Below are 19,323 nucleotides of genomic sequence, written 5' to 3'. Positions count from 1 at the left end.
CCGAAAGAATTACAGCCCTGTGTTGTTCTAGGCTTGATGTCGGTAAATATTTTCTCCTTACAGCAGCTTTAGACTTAGAAATAGTAGGTCCGATGGGTTAAGAAATGCCGGCCTCTTATGGAGCCTGCTCAGGTTTGTCAGCAAGCGGGGATGATTGATGGCAGATACCAGCTTTCCCGGGAGCCTTCCTGCCCTCTGGTGTCCTGCGGTGGGAGCTCACCAGTCCCCCTCTGCAGCCTTCTCGCTGCAGTGCCTGCTTCTGCTACCCTCTGCGAGCAGGTCAACCCCTTCTCCCACCCCCGACTCTATCCCCCGTCACCCATGGGTCCTGGTTAAGAGTGTGGCTTCTGGAGACAAAAGGACCTGAGTCGACTCCTGAATCCACCATAGGCTGGCTGTGTGACCCAGGACGAGTTACTCCACCTCTCTGTTCTTCATTTTCCTCATGTGTTAAAACGCATTAACCTCTACTTCATGGCGTTCGTAAGGATTGAGGATTAATCGATAAGTTCGCGACGTCACCTCTTGGCCAGCGTCACTGTTGTTTTTGATTCCTGAGTGTGACATTAACTGCTTCCGCCCTTCTTCCTCCTCTTTGCCAAACTCTACTTCAAAGGTGCCCGAACCTTTCCTATTCCAAGAAATCTCACAGCGTTCCTGTCCCTCTGGGTTACCCCACACGCCCCACGACGCGCTTGGCAGTTGCCCCCGCTGACTGGTCCTCCTTCGCCCACACGCTGGCGTTTTGCTTGCTGGATGTGGTGGTTTAAGTAGCCTCACCAGGAATAGCAAGAAGATGCATTGCTCACCGCACATCCATGCATCGTGCCCTGTGATGATGCATCTGGACTGATCTTCCTTGTTGCAGACTCATTAGTGGTTGTCACCAAATGGTGGCTTGTTTAAGTCTCCCAAGTAGTAGTAAGGCATTGACACCTCCGTTCCCCACCAGGGAAAGGCACTGGCGCCCGTTTTCACTCGCTGGGACCTGAGGTCGGGCATGCATTTTTACTCTGGTTAATAACTCTTTATCCTTCTTGATGTTTCTGTAAACACAAGCCCAGCGCTAGAATTTGCTCACATGCCTCCCAGCTCTGTCACTCTGTGCGTTGTCTGCAGGAGATTCAGAGTAGGATCCTTTTGTGACACTAGTGAAAATAAGCAGAAACCCTCAGTGATCGTTAGTGTGTGCATTTCAGCCCCTTAGGTTTAAAGGAATTTGTGACTTCCGTGTCTGTCCTCTCTCAAATTATAAAATCCCCAAGGGAAGAAGATTTTCCTTTTGGCCCTTATCAACTCCCACTGGAGAGCATTTTTAGGCCAGGCCTGTGCACTCGGGCGGGACACGAGGACATCAGTTATGTTTATTGACTAATCCCGGGAAAGGTGAGTGCCCTCCACCACGACCCAGCTCAGTTCGTGGACTGCTTTGCTCACATCTTTAGTGTTTGTGGGCTTGAAATCCCGGGTTTTTAAATTCAGTTTCCCAGCTCGCATCTGCAGCCTGAGCTATACAGATATTGTCAACTTAAAAAGGGTGTAAGAAGTCCCCTCCATGTGTATACAGAGACATACACACATGCATACATATGCGAAGGCTGTCCAATAGCTCAGTCAGGAAAGATGGTACCAGGTAGCAGTCCTGTGTTCCCACATGCATGCATGTGCACACACACATACAGTGTGGATAACACACGGTGAGTATTGAGCTTCATCTCACGTAGATAGTGTCTGGCAGGAGTTGCTGTCCAACTGAGACAGTTGCATTCTGCAGAGGCCGGTTTTGTGCATCACGGCTACTTGACCGTTAGAGGGCTTGTCGTCCTTGCATTGTGGAGGGTCAGCCAGAGGCCCCCTTTTTCCCAATGAAGCTGAGATTCAGTTGGGAGCTGGGCTGGAGTGAGTCTGCTGTGCTTTGGCACTTTCTTGCTCTGGAAGCCGTACTTGCGTGATCTGAGTAAACAAATACAAAATGATTTTCAAGAGAAGAGTTTTGTTTTTCTTTTCCTGCTTTTGAAATCCAAAACGGTATTCCACTTAGGCAGTTCACCTGAAAGGGAATCAGAGATTCAATCAAGTGTCTGTGGTGAGATTCTAGTCTGTAGGTGGAGCGCCCACGAAGGTAAGACAGGCTCCCCTTGTCTTGTTTCACAGCAAGGCGTGAGGGGCGGCTGGACGGGAGGGGTGTGGTCAGGGAAACAGCGGAGTCCTCCACGTTGTCCCTTGTTTCTTAATTTGGCTTCAGGAAAATTTTTCTCCAACTTTTCAGCTTAGAGATGGGAGTTGTTTTTTTTTGTTTTTTTTTTTAACATGTAGAAATTTTGTAAATGGGGTAGGGAAGTAGAAATACCATGGAGAGCTCCCGCTCGTTCTTCTCACCGTTAACTTTGGTGACGTCCCCAAGCAGACCAGAGTGTGCAGAGTCTCCTGTTCCCCACAGTCGGGGGCAGGGCGGGCACCTAATTTATCATTCCAAACCAGGACACTTCTGAGAGTAAAGGGGGACACTGGTAATTCCCCTGGGATGGCAGGCCAGAACTGGGGTGCATGGTTGCCTTCCTCATAGAGGAGATCCTGAAGACGTGTTCTGGTCACCTGTCCGTGTCGTGTCAGAAGAGCAACTTTAGAGAAAATTAACTCAACAGGGTTTACTTGAGTCGGACGGGCTTCATGAATCGGGCAGCACTCAAAACCAGAAGCTCAGAGAGCTCTTACCCAAAACGTGGGCAGTGAGTTTTTGTGGCCTAAGCAGGAAATAAAGCGCAGAAGTAGCTTGGTTGGTGACAGCCAGGCGTTTGCTGTATTTGCGCATAGTCTGATCAGTTGGCTGCCGATGATTGGCTGAAGCTTGGCTGCTTGTAATCGGCTGAGACTTGGCTATATGTGTCCCCCCGAAATATACATGTAGTTAGGTTCTGGTTTGTTTACACACTAAGTTAGGTTGCAGGTTGACATGTAGGAACTCAAAGTCCAGATAGCCTCAGGCCAATAGCCTCCTGCCTGTTTAATTTAACAGACGTCTGAGTTCTGCTTAGTAGGTTCTTATTTTCTCTCCTGATAGACCCTTCTGTTTGTGCCGTCATGTGTGTCAGGTTTACTCAAGACCCACCTCCTCCAGGAAGCCTCCCCAGATCTGTCCCATGCTGTGAACTGAGGTCTGGATTCTGTACCTCACTGTTGTGCTCCTGTGTTTCAGACCCTTGCAGTTTGCCTTCATTAGGAATAAACAAATAACCAAGGGACCCACGGGTATTTAGGACAACGTGTCTCTAAGAGACAACGTCCTTCAGATATAAACTAAAGAGGTGAGATTCGCCACCTACAGTGGAGGGCCCAGGTCTCCCAGGGGAGGGAGGGAATCTGATGGGCTGAGCCTGGCATCTGAATCGGCTCCTGGGAATCAGTGTGACCAGGAGAAGTAGGGTCACATGGTGTGTCATTCCGCAGGGCAGTGGGAGAGAGGGAACATGATCCAACAATAGCAATCAGTGCCTTCAGCACTTAGTATCTTCTAAGCACTTTCCTGCATTCTCTCATTTAATCCTCATACCACCCCCCCCCCGTAAAATAGGTACGTTGTTATTCCCTTTTTTTTAAATTTTATATTTTATTTATTTTCTTTTTTTATTCCAGGAAATATTGAGCAGTTCTTAGATGTTATTCCCTTTTTATGAGTCGGGGAACTATATAGCACAGAGAGGGGAAGCACGTTGTTTAGTGCCACACAGCTGACCGGTGGCGGAGTCGGGAAGTATTACCAGGCTTAGGGGTCTGGAATCTGCGCTGCTAGCCACTGCTCAACACGCCCTATCTTAAACAGGCATTGCTAGGATATGGCATTTTCAGCTTTTTATCCTTTTTGGCCAGTGTCTACTCAGTGAATGTGTGCTGAATGAATGAACGCCTGAGCGAACGAACGAATGAACACGCAGAAAAACACACGGTCCCCAGGAAGTTGGGGGGTAGAAGCTTCTTCCTGCTGCTGCTTGCCCGAGCGCCAGCGTGCACGTGTTCAAATCGCTCTCTCTCTCCACCCCGCTCTTTTTTGCTCAGACAAGAGTGAGAACGGCGAGGCGTATCAGAGGAAGAAGGTGGCGGCCGCCGGCCTTGCGGAGAGCCCCGCTCCGCCCGCGCCCTCCCGGGGGAGCCCGGCGCAGCCCGGGGCGGGCAGCTGGAGGAGGATCGCGCTGCTCATCCTGGCCATCACCATCCACAACGTTCCAGGTGAGGTCTCGCCCTTGCCACCTGCAGGTGAAGTCACTTGTCGGTGGTGGGCTTGTCTGCCTGGCAAGGGGGGGGATGGGCAGTAGCGATTCGGGTCCTTTCGGGAGCAGAGTGAAGGTAAGAGTTCGAATCTTTTTGACTTTACTTTTTGGATCACTCGTTGTAGGTTGATCATCATGTATTAACACCGTTCCAGGTAAACAGCTTCTCCTGCTTCTACCTAGGAGTTCGGTTCTTTACATATTTGAAGCCAAGTTGTTTGGATAAATTTGTAGCTTTTGCATGATTGCTGTGGAGGGTGCGTTTTATAAACACAGGATATCTCTGGTTCTGCTTATTGCCATTTGAAAATACAGTGGACCCTTGAGCAACACGAGTTCGAACTGCGCAGATCCACTTACCCTCGGATTTTCTTCCACTTCTGCCACCCCTGAGACAGCAAGGCCAACAACAACCCCTCCCCTCCCCCTCCCTTGCCCTTCCCCCTCCCCTCCCCCTCTCCTCCCCTCCCCTCCCCTCCCCTTCCCCCTCCCCTCCCCTGCCCTCCCCCTCCCCTCCCTTGCCCTCCCCCTCCCCTCCTCCTCTCCCTCCCCTCCCCTTCCCCCTCCCCTCCCCTCCTCCGCCCCCTCTCTCTCCTCCCCCTCTCCCTCTCCTCCCCTTCCCCCTCCCCCTTCCTCTCCTCCCCTTCCCCCTCCCCCTCCTCCCCTTCCCCCTCCCCCTTCCTCTCCTCCCCTTCCCCCTCCCCCTCCTCCCCTTCTCCCTCCCCCTCCCTCTCCTCCCCTTCCCCCTCCCTCTCCCCCTTCTCCTCCTCACCCCCAAGACAAGGAGGATGAAGACCTTTATGATAATGGACTCCCACTTCATGAATAGTATATATATTTTCTCTTCCTTATGATTTTCTTAGTTACATTTTTCTTTTCTCTAGCTTTATTATAAGAATACAGTATGTAATACATAAAACACACAACATATCATGTTACTGGTACGACTTCTGGTCAACAGTAGGCTATTAGTAAAGTTTTGGGAAGTCAAAAAATACACACGGATCTTTGACAGCTCAGTAGGTCGGCGTTCCTAACCCCCTCGTTGTTCAAGGGTCAGCTATATTGAATTCAGCATATTTGGGCACTGATGTTTGCCGTGTCTTTCTAAAATGTCCTTACTTATCCTTCTTTCCCTGTTAGCATTTTGGAGTCATTTGTCTTATGTCTTTGGATTTATTTCAACTGGAAAAAAGACTTACTCATGTTTTCTTTCAAACACAATCCGTTTATTTTAGAGAAATCAGAAGGCATGAATAAGCATAAGAAATAATAAAGATATTATAAAAATAAATAAATTGAGGGAACCTGAGCTCTTTGGGATACGTTTTAAAATTCCGACGCTGCTGCTTACTAATGAGTTTATCTCAACAAGTTGCTCGAACTCCCTGAACCCTGGTTTTCTCATCTGTGAAATGGGGGTGATGCTACCACTGGCTTATTTTGAGAATTAAATGAGGTGCTACATGAGCATATGCAGCCTTTGGTGCAATGCTAGGGCCCTATGAGCGTTTGGAAATGGGAGCTGTTGTGAGCATGGGTAGTAACCCACTTGGCCTCCCAGCTGCGGCTTCTTCAGTCTTGAGTTCCTGAACATTCCGATCCATCGTTTGATGTTTAGGGTCTCACATTTGAGCAATAATCTTCCCCAGGGAGTGTCCCCGGGTGATGCGTTTTCAGAGTCCTTGCGTGAAGTTCGTCACGCCCACCTGTTACCTATCACAGGAGCAACAGCTCGGCTGGGCAAAGCCTTCCAGTCACGACGTGTTTCTCTTCAAAGCTCTGACAGGTGTTGCTCCTTGTCTTCTGGCTTCAGTGTCGTGGAAGCAAACAGCACGGCCAAACTGAGTTTATTCCTCCGGGTAACTTGATATTCTTTTGCTTGCACATTGAAGACTTTTCAGTCATCTTTAAAGAGTGAAAATGTTATATATTCTAGCACAGATGAAATCTGCCTGGAACACTATGTCTAATCACTTTTTAGGCTCAGATATTTCTCTAGATAGAAGCATATTTGTCATTATTTCTATCCTAATCCTAGGAATTTCGATCCTGTGATCATATACAAGCTGCTTCTCCCCAGATTTTCATCAGCATCTGTTTCTCTCTGTCCCTCTTGGCCTTTTCCCTTTGAGTTATGAGTAAACTTTTTTTGGTTGGTTTTCTAGAGCTTGCTATTCAGTGCTTCTTTTTTTCTTTTTCTTTTCTTGAGAGATGATCTTGCTCTGTCTCCCAGGCTGGAGTACGGTATCATGATCATAGCTCACTGCAGCCTCAAACTCCTGGGCTCGAGTGATCCTCCCACCTTGGCCTTCCAAAGTGCTGGGATTACAGCTGTGAGCCACTGCACCTGGCCCTTTAGTATGTCTTGAGGTGGAGTCTTATGTGGGACCCCAGTGCACAAAGATGACCAAAGTGAATTTGCCCTGGTGGAAAGGTCTGGTCATGCCCACCCCCAGCTCATTGGAAGATCCCTTAGTCCTCTGCAGAGAACAGCTGGAGAGCCTCGAGGGTCACTTGTCACCTGTTAAACGCTAATTTGTTAGAGAAGGGAGCTTGCTTATGTTGTTTTTGCCATCATAATGGTAGCTGTCCTTTTGCCAGTCAAGATTCCTTCATTAACCAGTTGAACAAAAATAAAGATCTATTCAGTGGGTTTAGCACCAAGTAAGATAACCACACTGGCTTGCGGTATATCACTGTGATTCTCTGTTTCCTCTAAGAACAAAGTGGTCCAAGAGCCAGATTTTACAGCGTCAAACTCTGAGTATCCAACTTTCTTCTGATGGACCTTTTCCTATGCCACACCTGCCACCTGTGTCCCAGTCTGCTCACCTGGAAGCATCTCCTGGCTCTCAGAAGGCCAGGGAGCATCAGAGTCCACTTTCTCAAATGTTACTGACTCCAGCGAGAACTTGGAATAAAACCAGAAAGAAAGGCGTGTTAGTAGGAAGACGTGTGGAGTGACAGCAGCATTTGAGACCCTAAATCAGCACAGATTCAGGTCTGTCTTCTTCCCTGACCAGAGAGCCCTCTTTTGGGTCTTTGGCCTTTCCAAGTTATGTTCAGCCTTTGTCTCTTGTATGGTGAGGGCAGAGTCTCTTTTGAAATGAGGTTGGAGCGGCTCACGGGAATCTCGCCTAAGTAAAAGGCACCACCAAGGTGTGGTCTCATAGTCACTGGTTAGTAAACTGGAGACAGCCGGCTTACCTGGGTCACGAGGTTGGAAGGGAAATTTCTTTCCCAGTCTTGCCTCTTAGTAATTACATGTCAATATTGTTTTCTAGGTACTTGGGTTGTATTAGTACTAAAACAAAGATCTATGGCCTTCTATAACTATTACTATAACAAGGTGAGATAGTTAACATAGTAAGTGCATTATAGTTTGTGTTGGAAGTTGGTTAGTGCCATAAAAAACAAAAAGTGCAACAGGGCAGAGGAGATGGTAGAGTGTTAGAGAAAGGAGTTGCCATTTTAAATAGAGGAGGCATGGAGGGCCTCACTGAGATGTGATTGCATCTGAGTCCGTCATGCAGTTAGTTTCCCAGTCATGCACTCTGGGAAAGAGTGAGTCTTCCAGGCAGAGGGAACAACCAGTGCAAAGGCCCCGAGGCAGGGCTAGCTGGGAGCCCAGAGCAGCTGCAGCAGGGTGGTGAGCAGGAGGGAGAGGAGAGCAAGGTGGGGGCAGGGAGGTCAGCTCTGCCATTAGCTGGAATGTGGAGGCATTGTAAGGATTTTCGTTTTTGCTCTGTGGGTGATGAATTGTTACAGGCTTTTAAACAGGGAGCACATGACTTGAGCTTTGGAAGCTTCTCTCTAGGTGCCGCATTGAGAAGGGACTTAGGAGGGATGAGGCAGGAAGCAGGGAGGCCAGGTGCCGAGGCCACTGCAAAATCCAGGGCAAAGACAATGGTGGCACAGACCAGGGTGGTGAGAAGAGATGCCATCCCGGGGTTTGCTGAGGGATTTCACGTGGGGCTTGAAAGAGAGGGGCAGTTAAGGACCCCAGAGGTTTCGGGGCTGCCCAGCTGCGAGGATGGAGTTGCCATCCGCGGAGAGGAGGAAGGCTGCAGCTGGGACGGAACCCAGGGCTCAGCGTTGGACCATGAGGCTTGGTTGCCGGGAGACATTCAGGTGGAGAGGCTGGCCAGACAGCTGGATACGTGATCGGAGCTGGGGAGCAGAGTCTGGTGAGGGGTGCAAATTTGCGAATCGTTGGTGCATGGATGTTACCTAAACCCATGACTGGACGGAGCCATCAGGAGTCTAAATACAAAACAGATGCGTCTCCAGAGGCCCTACTGCGGCGCGTTCCCCGGGTCTCCAGCTTCTACTCCAGTCTGGGGAGAAGTTAACTCGCTCCCAGGTACTGCCGGGCAGCTTCCTGCGCTTTGATGAGAACCATTCCAAGAGCCTCTTTGGGGCCAGCTTCCCTTTGAGAAGGTCTTTTCTTCGGCATTGTCCTTTGTGGCTTATTAAAAATTTAACTAGAGTTTTGACATTCCCCGAGACTCTGGGTTTTCAGATAGACTTTTCACAATGGCTAAATGGATAATGGATTTTTGTGAAGTTTTTCATCTTCGCCGGTTCGGTTTTGTACGTGCCGGGGATGACATTTTGTTAGAGCTCTTTTTAACGCGGAAGGAAAAAGGCAGGCCTGTTAATGAGTCTCCTGTCTCCTGGCGGTTTCTGGAGTGCGAGGGCACACCCGTGGGCGTATGCGCACATCCGGGGCACTTGGGTTAATATTTGACACACATGTGCCAGGGCAGATGCGCCCTTAAGCGGCTGTGGTTTGTGGTCCTCCTGTGACTCCAGTGCTAGGAGTGGACCCTCTCAAACGGGAATGTCGTACACTTGTCCTGGTCCCTTCAGGGTGCTGTGACAAAACGCCATAGACTGAGTGGCTTTATAAACAACAGAAATTTATTTTTTACCCTTCTGGAAGCTAGAAGTCCATCACCGGGGGCAGCGTGGTCAGGTTTTGGCGATGGCCCTTTTCTGGGTTTGAGATGTCTGTCGTTTTGTGGTATCCTCACCTGTTAGAGAGAGAGAGGGCACGAGAAGTCTCTAGGAGTTTCTTTTTATAAGGGTGCTAGTCCCACTCATGAGGGCTCCACCCTCATGACCCAATCACCTCCCCAAAGCCCCACCTCCTAATACCATCACGTTGGGGGTTAGGTTTCTACATATGAATTTTGGGGGCGGGGGGACACAGATATTCAGACTGCAGCAACATACGACATTCTGCAGACAGGTTTGGGTGTTTAGACCTCATGAAGACTATCCACAGCCCTAGAGCAGGAAAGAGCCCCCCGTTTTAGAGAAAGAAAAAAAGAAGTACAGTTGTGCAAGCAGTTTAAATGTTTTAGGAAGAAACGGTAATGTCTGATGGCGGCCGGCAGATGCGAGCCCCACTAGGAGGCAACGGAAAAGGCAGGTGCCATCACGGAAGAGCGTGGAGACGCTGCCCCCTCCTCATTCCAGGCTGCTCCCCCCGGCCTGGCCTGGATGCACCTGTGGGGGAGGGGGAGGGGTCCAAGTCTGTTCGAGAAGGAGATACCGAGGAAACAATGGGTTTTCTATGAAAGCAATCCCAGACTTTAGCCTTTTGAGCATTCTACTGTCCCTTAAAGTGCTTTTCGTGCAATGCCATGCAGACTGAAGGGCACTAAGCTTCCCCAAGATGCCTGGGCCTTGGGAACCGAGGTCCCTTTCTGTGTGTAAGTGGCATTCACAGTCAGCTAGCAATTGACTTCCTGTTAGTCTCCTTTCGTGAGCAGTTTCTGGTCCCAGCAGTGAACTATACCATTGCTTTGTATGTGTGAAGGTTAAATTTCAGGCTTAAAGGGACTCGAGGGGGTGTCTCATTCAGACACTCCTGCATTTGAACATTTAAGGGGTTGTGTTATCACCGAGGCTCCTTCTAGCCCTGGCATCAGATGATTTGGTGAAGAATCGTAAAAATAGCACATTCATTTATATGAACAAAATGAATCGCTCCTTCCTTTGTGACACTTTGCTGTGTCCTGTATCTTCTGTTGTGATAGTTATCACTGTGATCTGCAAATGCCTGTGTTTAAACATGTTTGTTTCCCCCTGATAGACAGAGCTTCTTGCAAGAAGGTCTATGCCGGACTCGTTTTTGGATCCGGTGTTATAACACACATTGAAGTTTTGGTGTGTTTAACCCTTTGCACTCGCTTGCTTTTTTCTCGATTCCTTTATTCTACTCAGGATTTAATTTTTTTAAATACCCCAGATTTTACAAAGCGCGGTGGTAGAATAAAAAACTGGAGTTTCTTTTCATACAAACTTATTTATTTGGATTTTTTTTTATATTTCAAATTATTGATACATTCAAAGAGTTATTGCACTTGACATCCGAGTGCAAAAGGTTAATATGTATTATGTACTTGAGCACCTAGAATGACAGGTGCATCTGGGACCTGACCTCCATTCCAGGAGGGGAGAGTCCATTTGAGAGTGAGGTGCCCCCAGTTCTCTGTTGCCTCCAGGTGAGCCGAGGGATCTTGATGATGTGTTAGTAGAGACTCTTGCTCCCCTTTGTGTTCGAAATTATTTATAAAGGGTCACGGAAGAAGAGGCCGCTAGATGAATCATGTGCTTGTTGTTTTCCTCTCTTTGGAGTCAAGAGCCAAGTTCATTTTGCTGGTGGTTGCTGTGACACAGAGACCCCGGAGCCACTGTTCACGTCTCCAGAACAGCACGACAGTTGATTTTAATTATTTAGCTTGTCTTCACGGATGCTTCCTAATTACGCTTTAAAAGGAATGCTTGAGTTTTTAATCAGAGTTGATTTCTGTTTCAGGGAACAAGAACACAAATGCAGACACCGACATGCTAACAATAGTGGGTTATTCCTGGCTGATAGGATTAGGGCTGATTTTTATTTTCTTCTTGTTTTTATGAGATTTATAACTAAACTTTCCTGTAATGAATATGTATGACTTGTGATCAGATAAAAATGTCTTTTGGAAGGGAGACCATCATTGCCTAACCACCTCAACAGCCCTACCCCTCAGCATACAAAAGTATAAAAGTAAAGTTAATCCTTACTTAGAATCTTATTGGGCTTGCTTTAATGTATAGTGAGTTTAGAAACAGAAGGAAGGAATTTTATTATTGGTTTTCTATGACATTTTGACAGATCATCACAAATTTAGCGGCTTAAAGCAACCCAAATTTACTCTCCTACAGTTCTGGAAGCCAGAAATCTGACATCAGTTTCGCTGAGCTCAATCAAGCCAGAGGGTTGGCAGGGCCGTGTTCGTGCTGGAAGATCAAGGGGCAAATCCCTTCCTGGCCCCTCCCCGCTCCTGGAGGCAGCCGGCATTCCTTGGCTCGTGGCTGCATCGCTCCAATCTGTGCCTCCACCGCCACGTTGCTTTCGCTTCTGTGTCCAGTCTCCCTCTCCTCCTCCTTGAAAAGCTTCTTGTGATTGCATTTAAGGCCCACCCAGATAATCCAGGAGCATCACATCTGAAAAGCCTGTTGTGTCATGAAAGGGCATGTTCACAGGTGCCAGGGATGAGGAGCTGGGTCTATCTGGAAGCCCTCCTTTGGCCGGCCACAGACAGCAAAGGTGTCTTTCAAACGCAGGCCAGAGATGTTAGAGTTCTGCCATGTCTCGGGCAGCACAGCATGCCTTTGTCAGTCTACGCCTGGCTCTCCTGGGGGCTTGGTCTCGCCCTGGGACTCCCGTGGCTGCTGGCTTTGCCTTCATTTCCTTTCTGCTTGAGCTTCTAAAGAATTCTTCAGATTCACCGAACTCATTCAGCAAATTACTCCTCTGTCCTTCATCAGGCCAAAGTGGTTGGGTGGTGGTAAATGGAGGCATGGTATTTACTTACTGTGTGTGTGTGTGTGTGCAGTGGGGGAGGGGAGGCAGGACATGGGGGAGGGCTGTCATTCACATCTCATGGACCACCTCCCTCCCACCTACCCACAATGCTTTTCTTTTTCCTCTCCCTCCCTCTCCTCTTTTTCATTAGGGACAGGATCTCGCTCTGTCGCCCAGGCTGGAGTAGAGTGGCACAGCCATAGCTCACTACAGCCTTGAACCTCCTGGGCTTGAGAGATCCTCCTGCCTCAGCCTCCTGAGTAGCTGGGACTACAGGTGCACACTACCATGCCCGGCTAATTTTTTCTATTTTTTTGTTATAGAGGCGGGGTCTCACTATATTGTCCAAGCTAGTCTCAAACTCCTGGCCTCAAGTGCTCCTTCTGGCTCGGCCTCCCCAGACACTGGCATTACAGGTGTGAGCCACCACACCTGGCCTCCAGTTATTTTCTTAACTCTGTGTGACCCCTGCTTACCTTGTCCCTTGGTTCTTTGTGACCGGCCAGTTCACAGTGACAGAAATTCGCAGCCTGTGATTATCACTGACATTCTTTTCCCAAGGTCAGTGGCATATTTAAATGATTTCTGAACCTGCTTTTTCATCTTACAGGTATTCTCTCTCTTTCTTAAATACTTTTATTTTGTAGTGTTTTCTCCCATGAAGCATTATTTTTCAAGAAAAGTCAAATCCCAAGTTCTACTGGCCATTTGAAGTTTCGTTCAAGTATACTTCCACACTGAGCAGAGTCCCCCTTAACGCTTTTTAGAAATGGAGATATAATTCACATACCCTAAAATTCACCCTTGTGGAGCTTACAGTTCAGTGTTTTTTTAATGTACTCAAATGGTTGTGCAGCCGTCATCACTGTGGATTCTAGAACACTTTTATCACCCCGTAGAGAAGCCCCATACCCTTTAGCAGTCAGTCCCCTTTGCCCCTCACTGCAGCTCCTGGCACTAATCTACTTTCTGTCTCTCTAGATTGCCCTAATCTGGACTTTCACGTAAATGTATCGTGTCACATAGGACCTTTCATATCTGGCTTTTCTCACTTAGCACAGTTTTCCAGGTTCATTGATATTATAGCAAGGATCATACCTCTTCCTTTTTATGGCCGGATAACATTCCATCCTATGGATACACACCACATTTTGTTTATCCATCAATTGGGGGACATTTGGGTTTTGATCGCTTTTCAGCTGCTGGGAATACCACTGCTATTGGTGTTTAAGTATTTGTATGGACATGTGTGCTCTCAGGTACATACTTCGGAGTCGAATCGCCGGGAAACTTCGTCACTCCTTGAAGACAATTCTTTCTGTTTATTAAGCTCCTTCCAATTTGTTCTGTGCCACCCACCATGGTTCTGACTTTGGGATATTTGTGAACCCTGCTATCCAGGAGGTGCCAGTTATTTTTGGATTTTGGTTTTTGTATGGATGTGAATAATCTACTGAACGCTGAAAAGTTGGGGGACGGTTGCAAGTGGCTAGAGAGGTAGACAGCTGCTGCTGGCATTGGTGGCGTGAGCTTGGCCGTCCGGCGTGGTCTCCACGTGCCACAAGGGCGGCTTTGGAGAGGCAGCCCTCGGACAAAAGCAGGATCAGGACCCCAGATGGCAAAGAGGAGCCAATAGCCACAAAAAAAGAACTCATTGACTCTTCATTTGCCTGCGACAAAGACGGGGTAGAAAATTTTATTATTAGACGTGGATCTTTCCAGGAAAAACGCTGACACAACAGCTTCTACTTCATGTAGCTCTGCTTCCAGAAACTTGGAGAGGGGCCTTCTCAGTAGCTGGCGACCAGGTTCTGTGAATGAGGGGAGCACCGAGCAAAGCCCACGTTACCGGCCATGATATAATACGCTAATAATACAGAAGGCAGCCACGCACTGGGGCCTTTTGAAGTTCCAGGCGCTGTAGAAAGTGCATGGTGTATGTTATTTAGCTATTTGTGTCCCTGTTTTACATTTTGGAAACTGAGGCCCAGGAAGTTTAAAGATCAAGACCAGTTGTCGGGGAGAGCTCGACCCACGCCGGGCCTAGATGTGCAGCCTCCCACCCGCCTCGCGCCGTGCTGAGCTCTGTGTGTGTTTTCCGCCGGTGGAACACACGGCTTTTCAGAGAGAAGTTCAGGAAATGCTTCTTGCTTTTTTTAAAGCTTGCCACGTTAAATGTTAACGTCTGCAGCGCCGCGTTGGCGCAGTTCTCAGTCCAGATGCATCGGGCTCGGTTCAGCAGGGAGACTTGGGCAGGGAAACCTGGACAGGAAACCTCATCCCTACGCAGGGCCCGCCACCGTGGGCGCTCTGCAGAGACGTGTGACATGATGCCCACGAGGCCTCCACCCACCCACCCACCCACCACTCAAGGATGGTCCAGGACCCAAGCAGATGGTCAGCTGGTGGCATGGGACATAACACAGGCTTTAGAGTCAGAAAGGCCGGGACTTGGATCCTGGGGCCACCAAATGCTTTCCTGGCTAGGTAACCGTGGGCCAGGTCCTAGGAGTCTTAGGTCCCCCCCCCCCATAAAGTAGAACTGATATCTACCTTGCAGCTCCGTGATCATTGAGATGACAGCAGGAGCAACAGGCAGGACCACCTGCTGTGTTTTCTGCTGTGAAGTGTGTATTATGGTTCCCAGAACACAGCAGGACCCAAAAAACATTAATTCCCCTCCACCTCCTCCTCCTCCCCCAACCCCCACCGCCCTCCCACTTTTGCCTTCACTTCTCTTTCATCCTCAAAGATCGTCTGGTTCTGGTCTCGGGGATCTTAAGCGCGGACGCGTCAGATGGCTTTACTTTTCATCTCCGGTAGGTTACATCTGAAGGTGCTTCTCAGTTGCTCCCGGAGTTTGAAAACAGTGTAATATTCTCCCTTAATTATCGGTATCTCAGTGGGAAGTCTGACATTATAATTAGCACGGGCTCCTGTACGGGATGACATTTTGTTCAACATAGCGAGTTCTCGGGTGTGCAGCGTAGCGGAAGCTGGGAGCGCACTTCCAGATTGGATTCGAGCGTGAGAACCGGCACGAACGCCCCGAGGGCAAAATCGCAACTCTGGGAATCCTGCGTGATCCCGAAGAAACGTGGCAGGGAAACTTTGTGCTTCCCTGTCATCTCCTGCCATGGGCTGCAGACCCACAGGTGCCCGGACCCTGCTTTCTGGCCCTCAGATCAAGGACGCTACGACCAAAGTCACAGTCTAAGGCTGCCACCCGGATTAGGGTTAAAATCGAAACCCATTTCCATATCTCTACTCTATTATGCTATCCTCCTACCTATTATGTAAATTAAAGAAAAAGATTAAAGCAAGAGAATTTGAACACATTTTTATATTAGGACTCAAAGTTTCCAGTAACTTCCAGTTGTCTTTCTACCATGGCCAAGTAGGTATTGGCTTAGAACATGGTTTCAGCAAGACCTGTTAGACTTGCACTGCCCAATAACGTAGCCGCTAGCCACCGGTAGCCCTCGAACTTTAAATGAATCAAAATTGAAATTTAGCTCCTCGGCCATACTTAGCCATGTGTCACGTGCTCTGTAGCCACGCATGCTATAGTGATTTCTGTGTTGGGCAGCACAGATATGGTACATTTCCTATCGCAGAAGGTTCTACCGGACAGCACTGTGCTAGACCCTTAGCAAAAAAAAAGAAAAAAATACGTAGCTTCTTAAACCATTTGCTGTCTAGGCCCTACCCAAGCTTGCCTTGGGAGGAGTTCTATTTTGGGAAGACAGTCTAAGATAGCTGTTCTCATACAGCATGTCACAAAGAGATAATGAATAAAATAGTTTAAGTATCAAAAATTTGCAAGTCCGTTAAGGATGGTACAGAGTCATCCTGGTGTTGGCAGCCTGTCGATCCTGCTGACCCTGGTTTGCTTTGCTTATTTCTAGAGTGGGGGACAGAACAGGGTGGGGGTTGAATTGTGTTTCTGAGCATCAGGGCGTCTGATGTCGGGGGGTGGAGGGGGAAATAGAAAGAGTTGTGCCAAGGGCTGAAAGAACCAGCCCGTCCTCTCCTCCTCTGGGTGTTAGGTGCTATCTGCCAATGGCCACCCTCTCTGCCCCACCGCCACCCACGGTGACAGCACTGGTCCGCGTCAGCTCAGCCCCTCTCCCGACAGCCGCCCCTGACTCAACGGTTCAGGATATTAACTGTCGCGTGAAAATCACTGGAGCATCTATCGTCAAATTTTTGCTAGAACCGTTGCCCCATCCATCACCAGTGCCCCTAAATGAGACGTTTATTCTAGAATACAGTGCCTGGAGAAGCTTCGCCTCCCTGTGGGAGCAGTGGGCGCCGTTCATCGCGTATTCCTTGTGTTTGATTCCCTGGCAGCCAGGGAATCACAGAGCCCCGCTCGCTGCTGCGGAGTGCTAGGAGTGAGATGCGTTCTTACGTCCGCGTATCTGCGCGCTTCCGTTTTATACCCTGTCGTTGCGCTGCGCTTTAACCTGTTTCAAAAGGAGTGGGGTTATCAATGAATTGGCACAAGTGATTTTTATTCCTGTGTTGCCTGTTTTCTTCATTTTGTTTCCCGGGCCATCGATCAGTTTTCTAGTGCCTGTAAAATGTGTTCATTTGTTCGTAATGGAGACTGGAGACCAGGCGAGAGGGAGTAATCTGTTTGCAACAGGCGTCCTCAAACTACGGCCCGAGGGCCACATGTTTGAGTGTTTTTGCCTGTTTGCTTCTTACTTCAAAATGAGATATGTGCAGTGTGCATAGGAATTTGTTCATAGTTTTTTTTTAAACTATAGTGCGGCCCTCCAGCGGTCTTGAGGGACAGTGGACTGGCCCCCTGTTTAAAAAGTTTGAGGACCCCTGGTTTATAGTGTTCAACCAGTCAGTCAACCAGCCAGTACTTCCTGGACACGTGCTACGTGTGGTTCCTCTAGGTCACGTAGACCCATCCCATAACACAATGCCAGCTACCTCTGCAATTTTAAACTCTCTGGTAGCCATGTCAAAAATAAATAAAAGCAGGTGAAATTAATTATAAAAAAATATATTTTATCTTACCGAGTATAGCCAAAATATTGTCATTTCCACATGACATCAGTATTTAAAAAGTGAGATATTTTTACATTCTTTAACATCCAGTGTGTATTTTACACTCTGACACATCTCAGTTTTTGGATGCTGAATTTCCACCGGTTAAAGTGAAATGTAGTCCTAACCAACACAAGGTTGTATTTAACAGAAAAAAAATTTATGTATCTTCAAATTTTAAATTTAACTTAAAATTATTCTTTTTATCAGCGATACAGGACATATTTGAAGTGCTCAGTAGCTGTGGCTAGTGGCTTGCATAGGGGATGGCATAGATCAAGGTACTCTGAGAGATAAAAAAAAAAAAAAAAGAATAAAATATAGTCCCTGCCTACAAGAGCTTGCAGTCTAACAGAGGAGATAAAATCCACTCGCACACACATTATAATGCAATGGGGAATGAATTGATAGTCACAGGAAGTCAGTAGAGTAAGTGCAAACCTTTAGAGCAGCGGTCCCCAACCTTTTTGGTACCAGGGGCCGGTTTCGTGGAAGATAATTTTTCCAGGGATGAAGGGAAGGAGAGGGTCAGAGCTCAGGCGGTGATGCACAGCCCTGTCCCTAACAGGCCACCGACTGGTACCAGGCCACAGCCCGGGGACTGGGGACCACAGCTTAAGAGCATGGCATGGTGAACACGGTGGACTTTGAAGATGGTGCCATTTAAAAACTCATATCTACTACTTTAAGAGTTGCAATTTCACCGTAGCCTTGTAAGGATTGGTTGCCAGAATTTTAACCAGAGTACAGGGGGCGGGAGGGGGCAGCAGGAACATTCTGTGGGAGGCAAGTAGAAAGGGTCAGGGCTTCGGACTGGATACCAGACTGCTGTCTTTCTTCCTGCTAGCTGATGAGGTCACTAGGGGGTGGGGGTGGCCACAGCCATGAGTTCAGGGCAAGAGAGTCTGTCAGGCATGGTCTTTTCTGCTGGATTTCATCACCGCTGTTGTGTGTAGCCAGACACAGGCAAGGCGGCAAAGAGAGATTACATTTGGACCCTTTCCTGCCCCCACTGCAAACGTGTCAGCGACTGCAGTCCTCATTAATCAAAGGCATTATTGCGTCACTCAGTAGAAATTCCAGAGTCCCGCAGATTCGTGCTGGCTTGGCTGCTGATCTTTGACAAGAGCTTGATTTGCTTTTGTTTCACTGTAGAGAGATTATTATAGTGTTTCTAAAATGGGGAGTTTTATAGAAATACCTGGCACCTTTGCAAGCGGGATGGTCTACCAAGAAACCATATCATCTGCTGATGAATCTCTCTCCCCCCCGCTGAGGAGGCCCGATTTGTTCCAAAGCCCCAGCGAATAACAAGTTTAATCAATTGATAACATTTGAATTGCACGCTTTATAATAGTCCCAGCCTCTTCGTATTCATATATGCTAATTTTAGCACACATTAATTATGTATTTAATAAGTCCCTGTTTATTCTATTTTGTCTCCATTCCCTTGATAGCTGTTATGGTGTGGAGTTGAAAATAATTAAAATGTTACTTGTTCTGCAAATAACCATTAACCAAGGATGGATTCTGAAATCAAAATTCCATTTTCTTTTCCTTTCCCTGATTAAATACAATGCCTGAAATGACACCTAAATGTACTTCTAGGTCCATTTCTCACACTGTCGTTTGCCCCGCTTTTCAGGGTGGTAATTACCAGCTGAGATCCCCATTTAGCATAGATGTGTCATGACTTAAACAACTTTCACTGCTTTCGGCTCTGGGCTCCTTGTTGACATGGAGACAGATTCGGAGGTGGTGAGCTCAGCGTGAGGGTTTGGGGGAGAGGACAGAAAAACACAGACTGCTCCCAGAGACTATACCAGGGGGTGCGAGTTTGCAAAATCCGTCTGCGGGGCAGCCCCTGGGGGTGTTGCGATGAATCCAAGCTCCCAGGACACCTGGATTTCCAACCCGTTTGAAACCACCGGTTCTGCGGTGCGTGGTTCAGCTCTTTGAAGAACAGACAAGCCCAAGACCTGTGTGTTTTGGATGTTACCTGCCCAAAGGGGCCACGCCACGTCCGCATTCAGGGTGTCATCCCAGTGATGGTTTTTGTCTGCTCCTGCCCTGGTTAGCTGTACATCAGAGTGTGCGTCTGATCCCATTTCCCGTCTTCTCCGATCT

At 48.1% G+C, this 19,323-nt stretch overlaps 1 protein-coding gene across 4 annotated transcripts in view; it reads left to right on the top strand.

Annotated features, from left to right (window-relative positions):
* Nucleotides 1-19,323, top strand: part of SLC39A11 (solute carrier family 39 member 11) — a 387,039-nt gene that overhangs the window by 252,625 nt on the left and 115,091 nt on the right. For all 4 annotated transcript variants that reach the window (XM_012756159.3, XM_012756157.2, XM_012756156.2 and 1 more), the window contains exon 6: nt 4,054-4,224. In XM_012756159.3, the coding sequence (XP_012611613.1) occupies nt 4,054-4,224 (171 nt within the window). The remainder of the gene's footprint in view (nt 1-4,053; nt 4,225-19,323) is intronic.

Source organism: Microcebus murinus, chromosome 18 (genome assembly GCF_040939455.1).
Source record: "Microcebus murinus isolate Inina chromosome 18, M.murinus_Inina_mat1.0, whole genome shotgun sequence".
Lineage (NCBI taxonomy): Eukaryota > Metazoa > Chordata > Mammalia > Primates > Cheirogaleidae > Microcebus > Microcebus murinus.
Note: the sequence above shows the minus strand (reverse complement) of the source record. Positions and strands in the feature narration are given on the sequence as shown.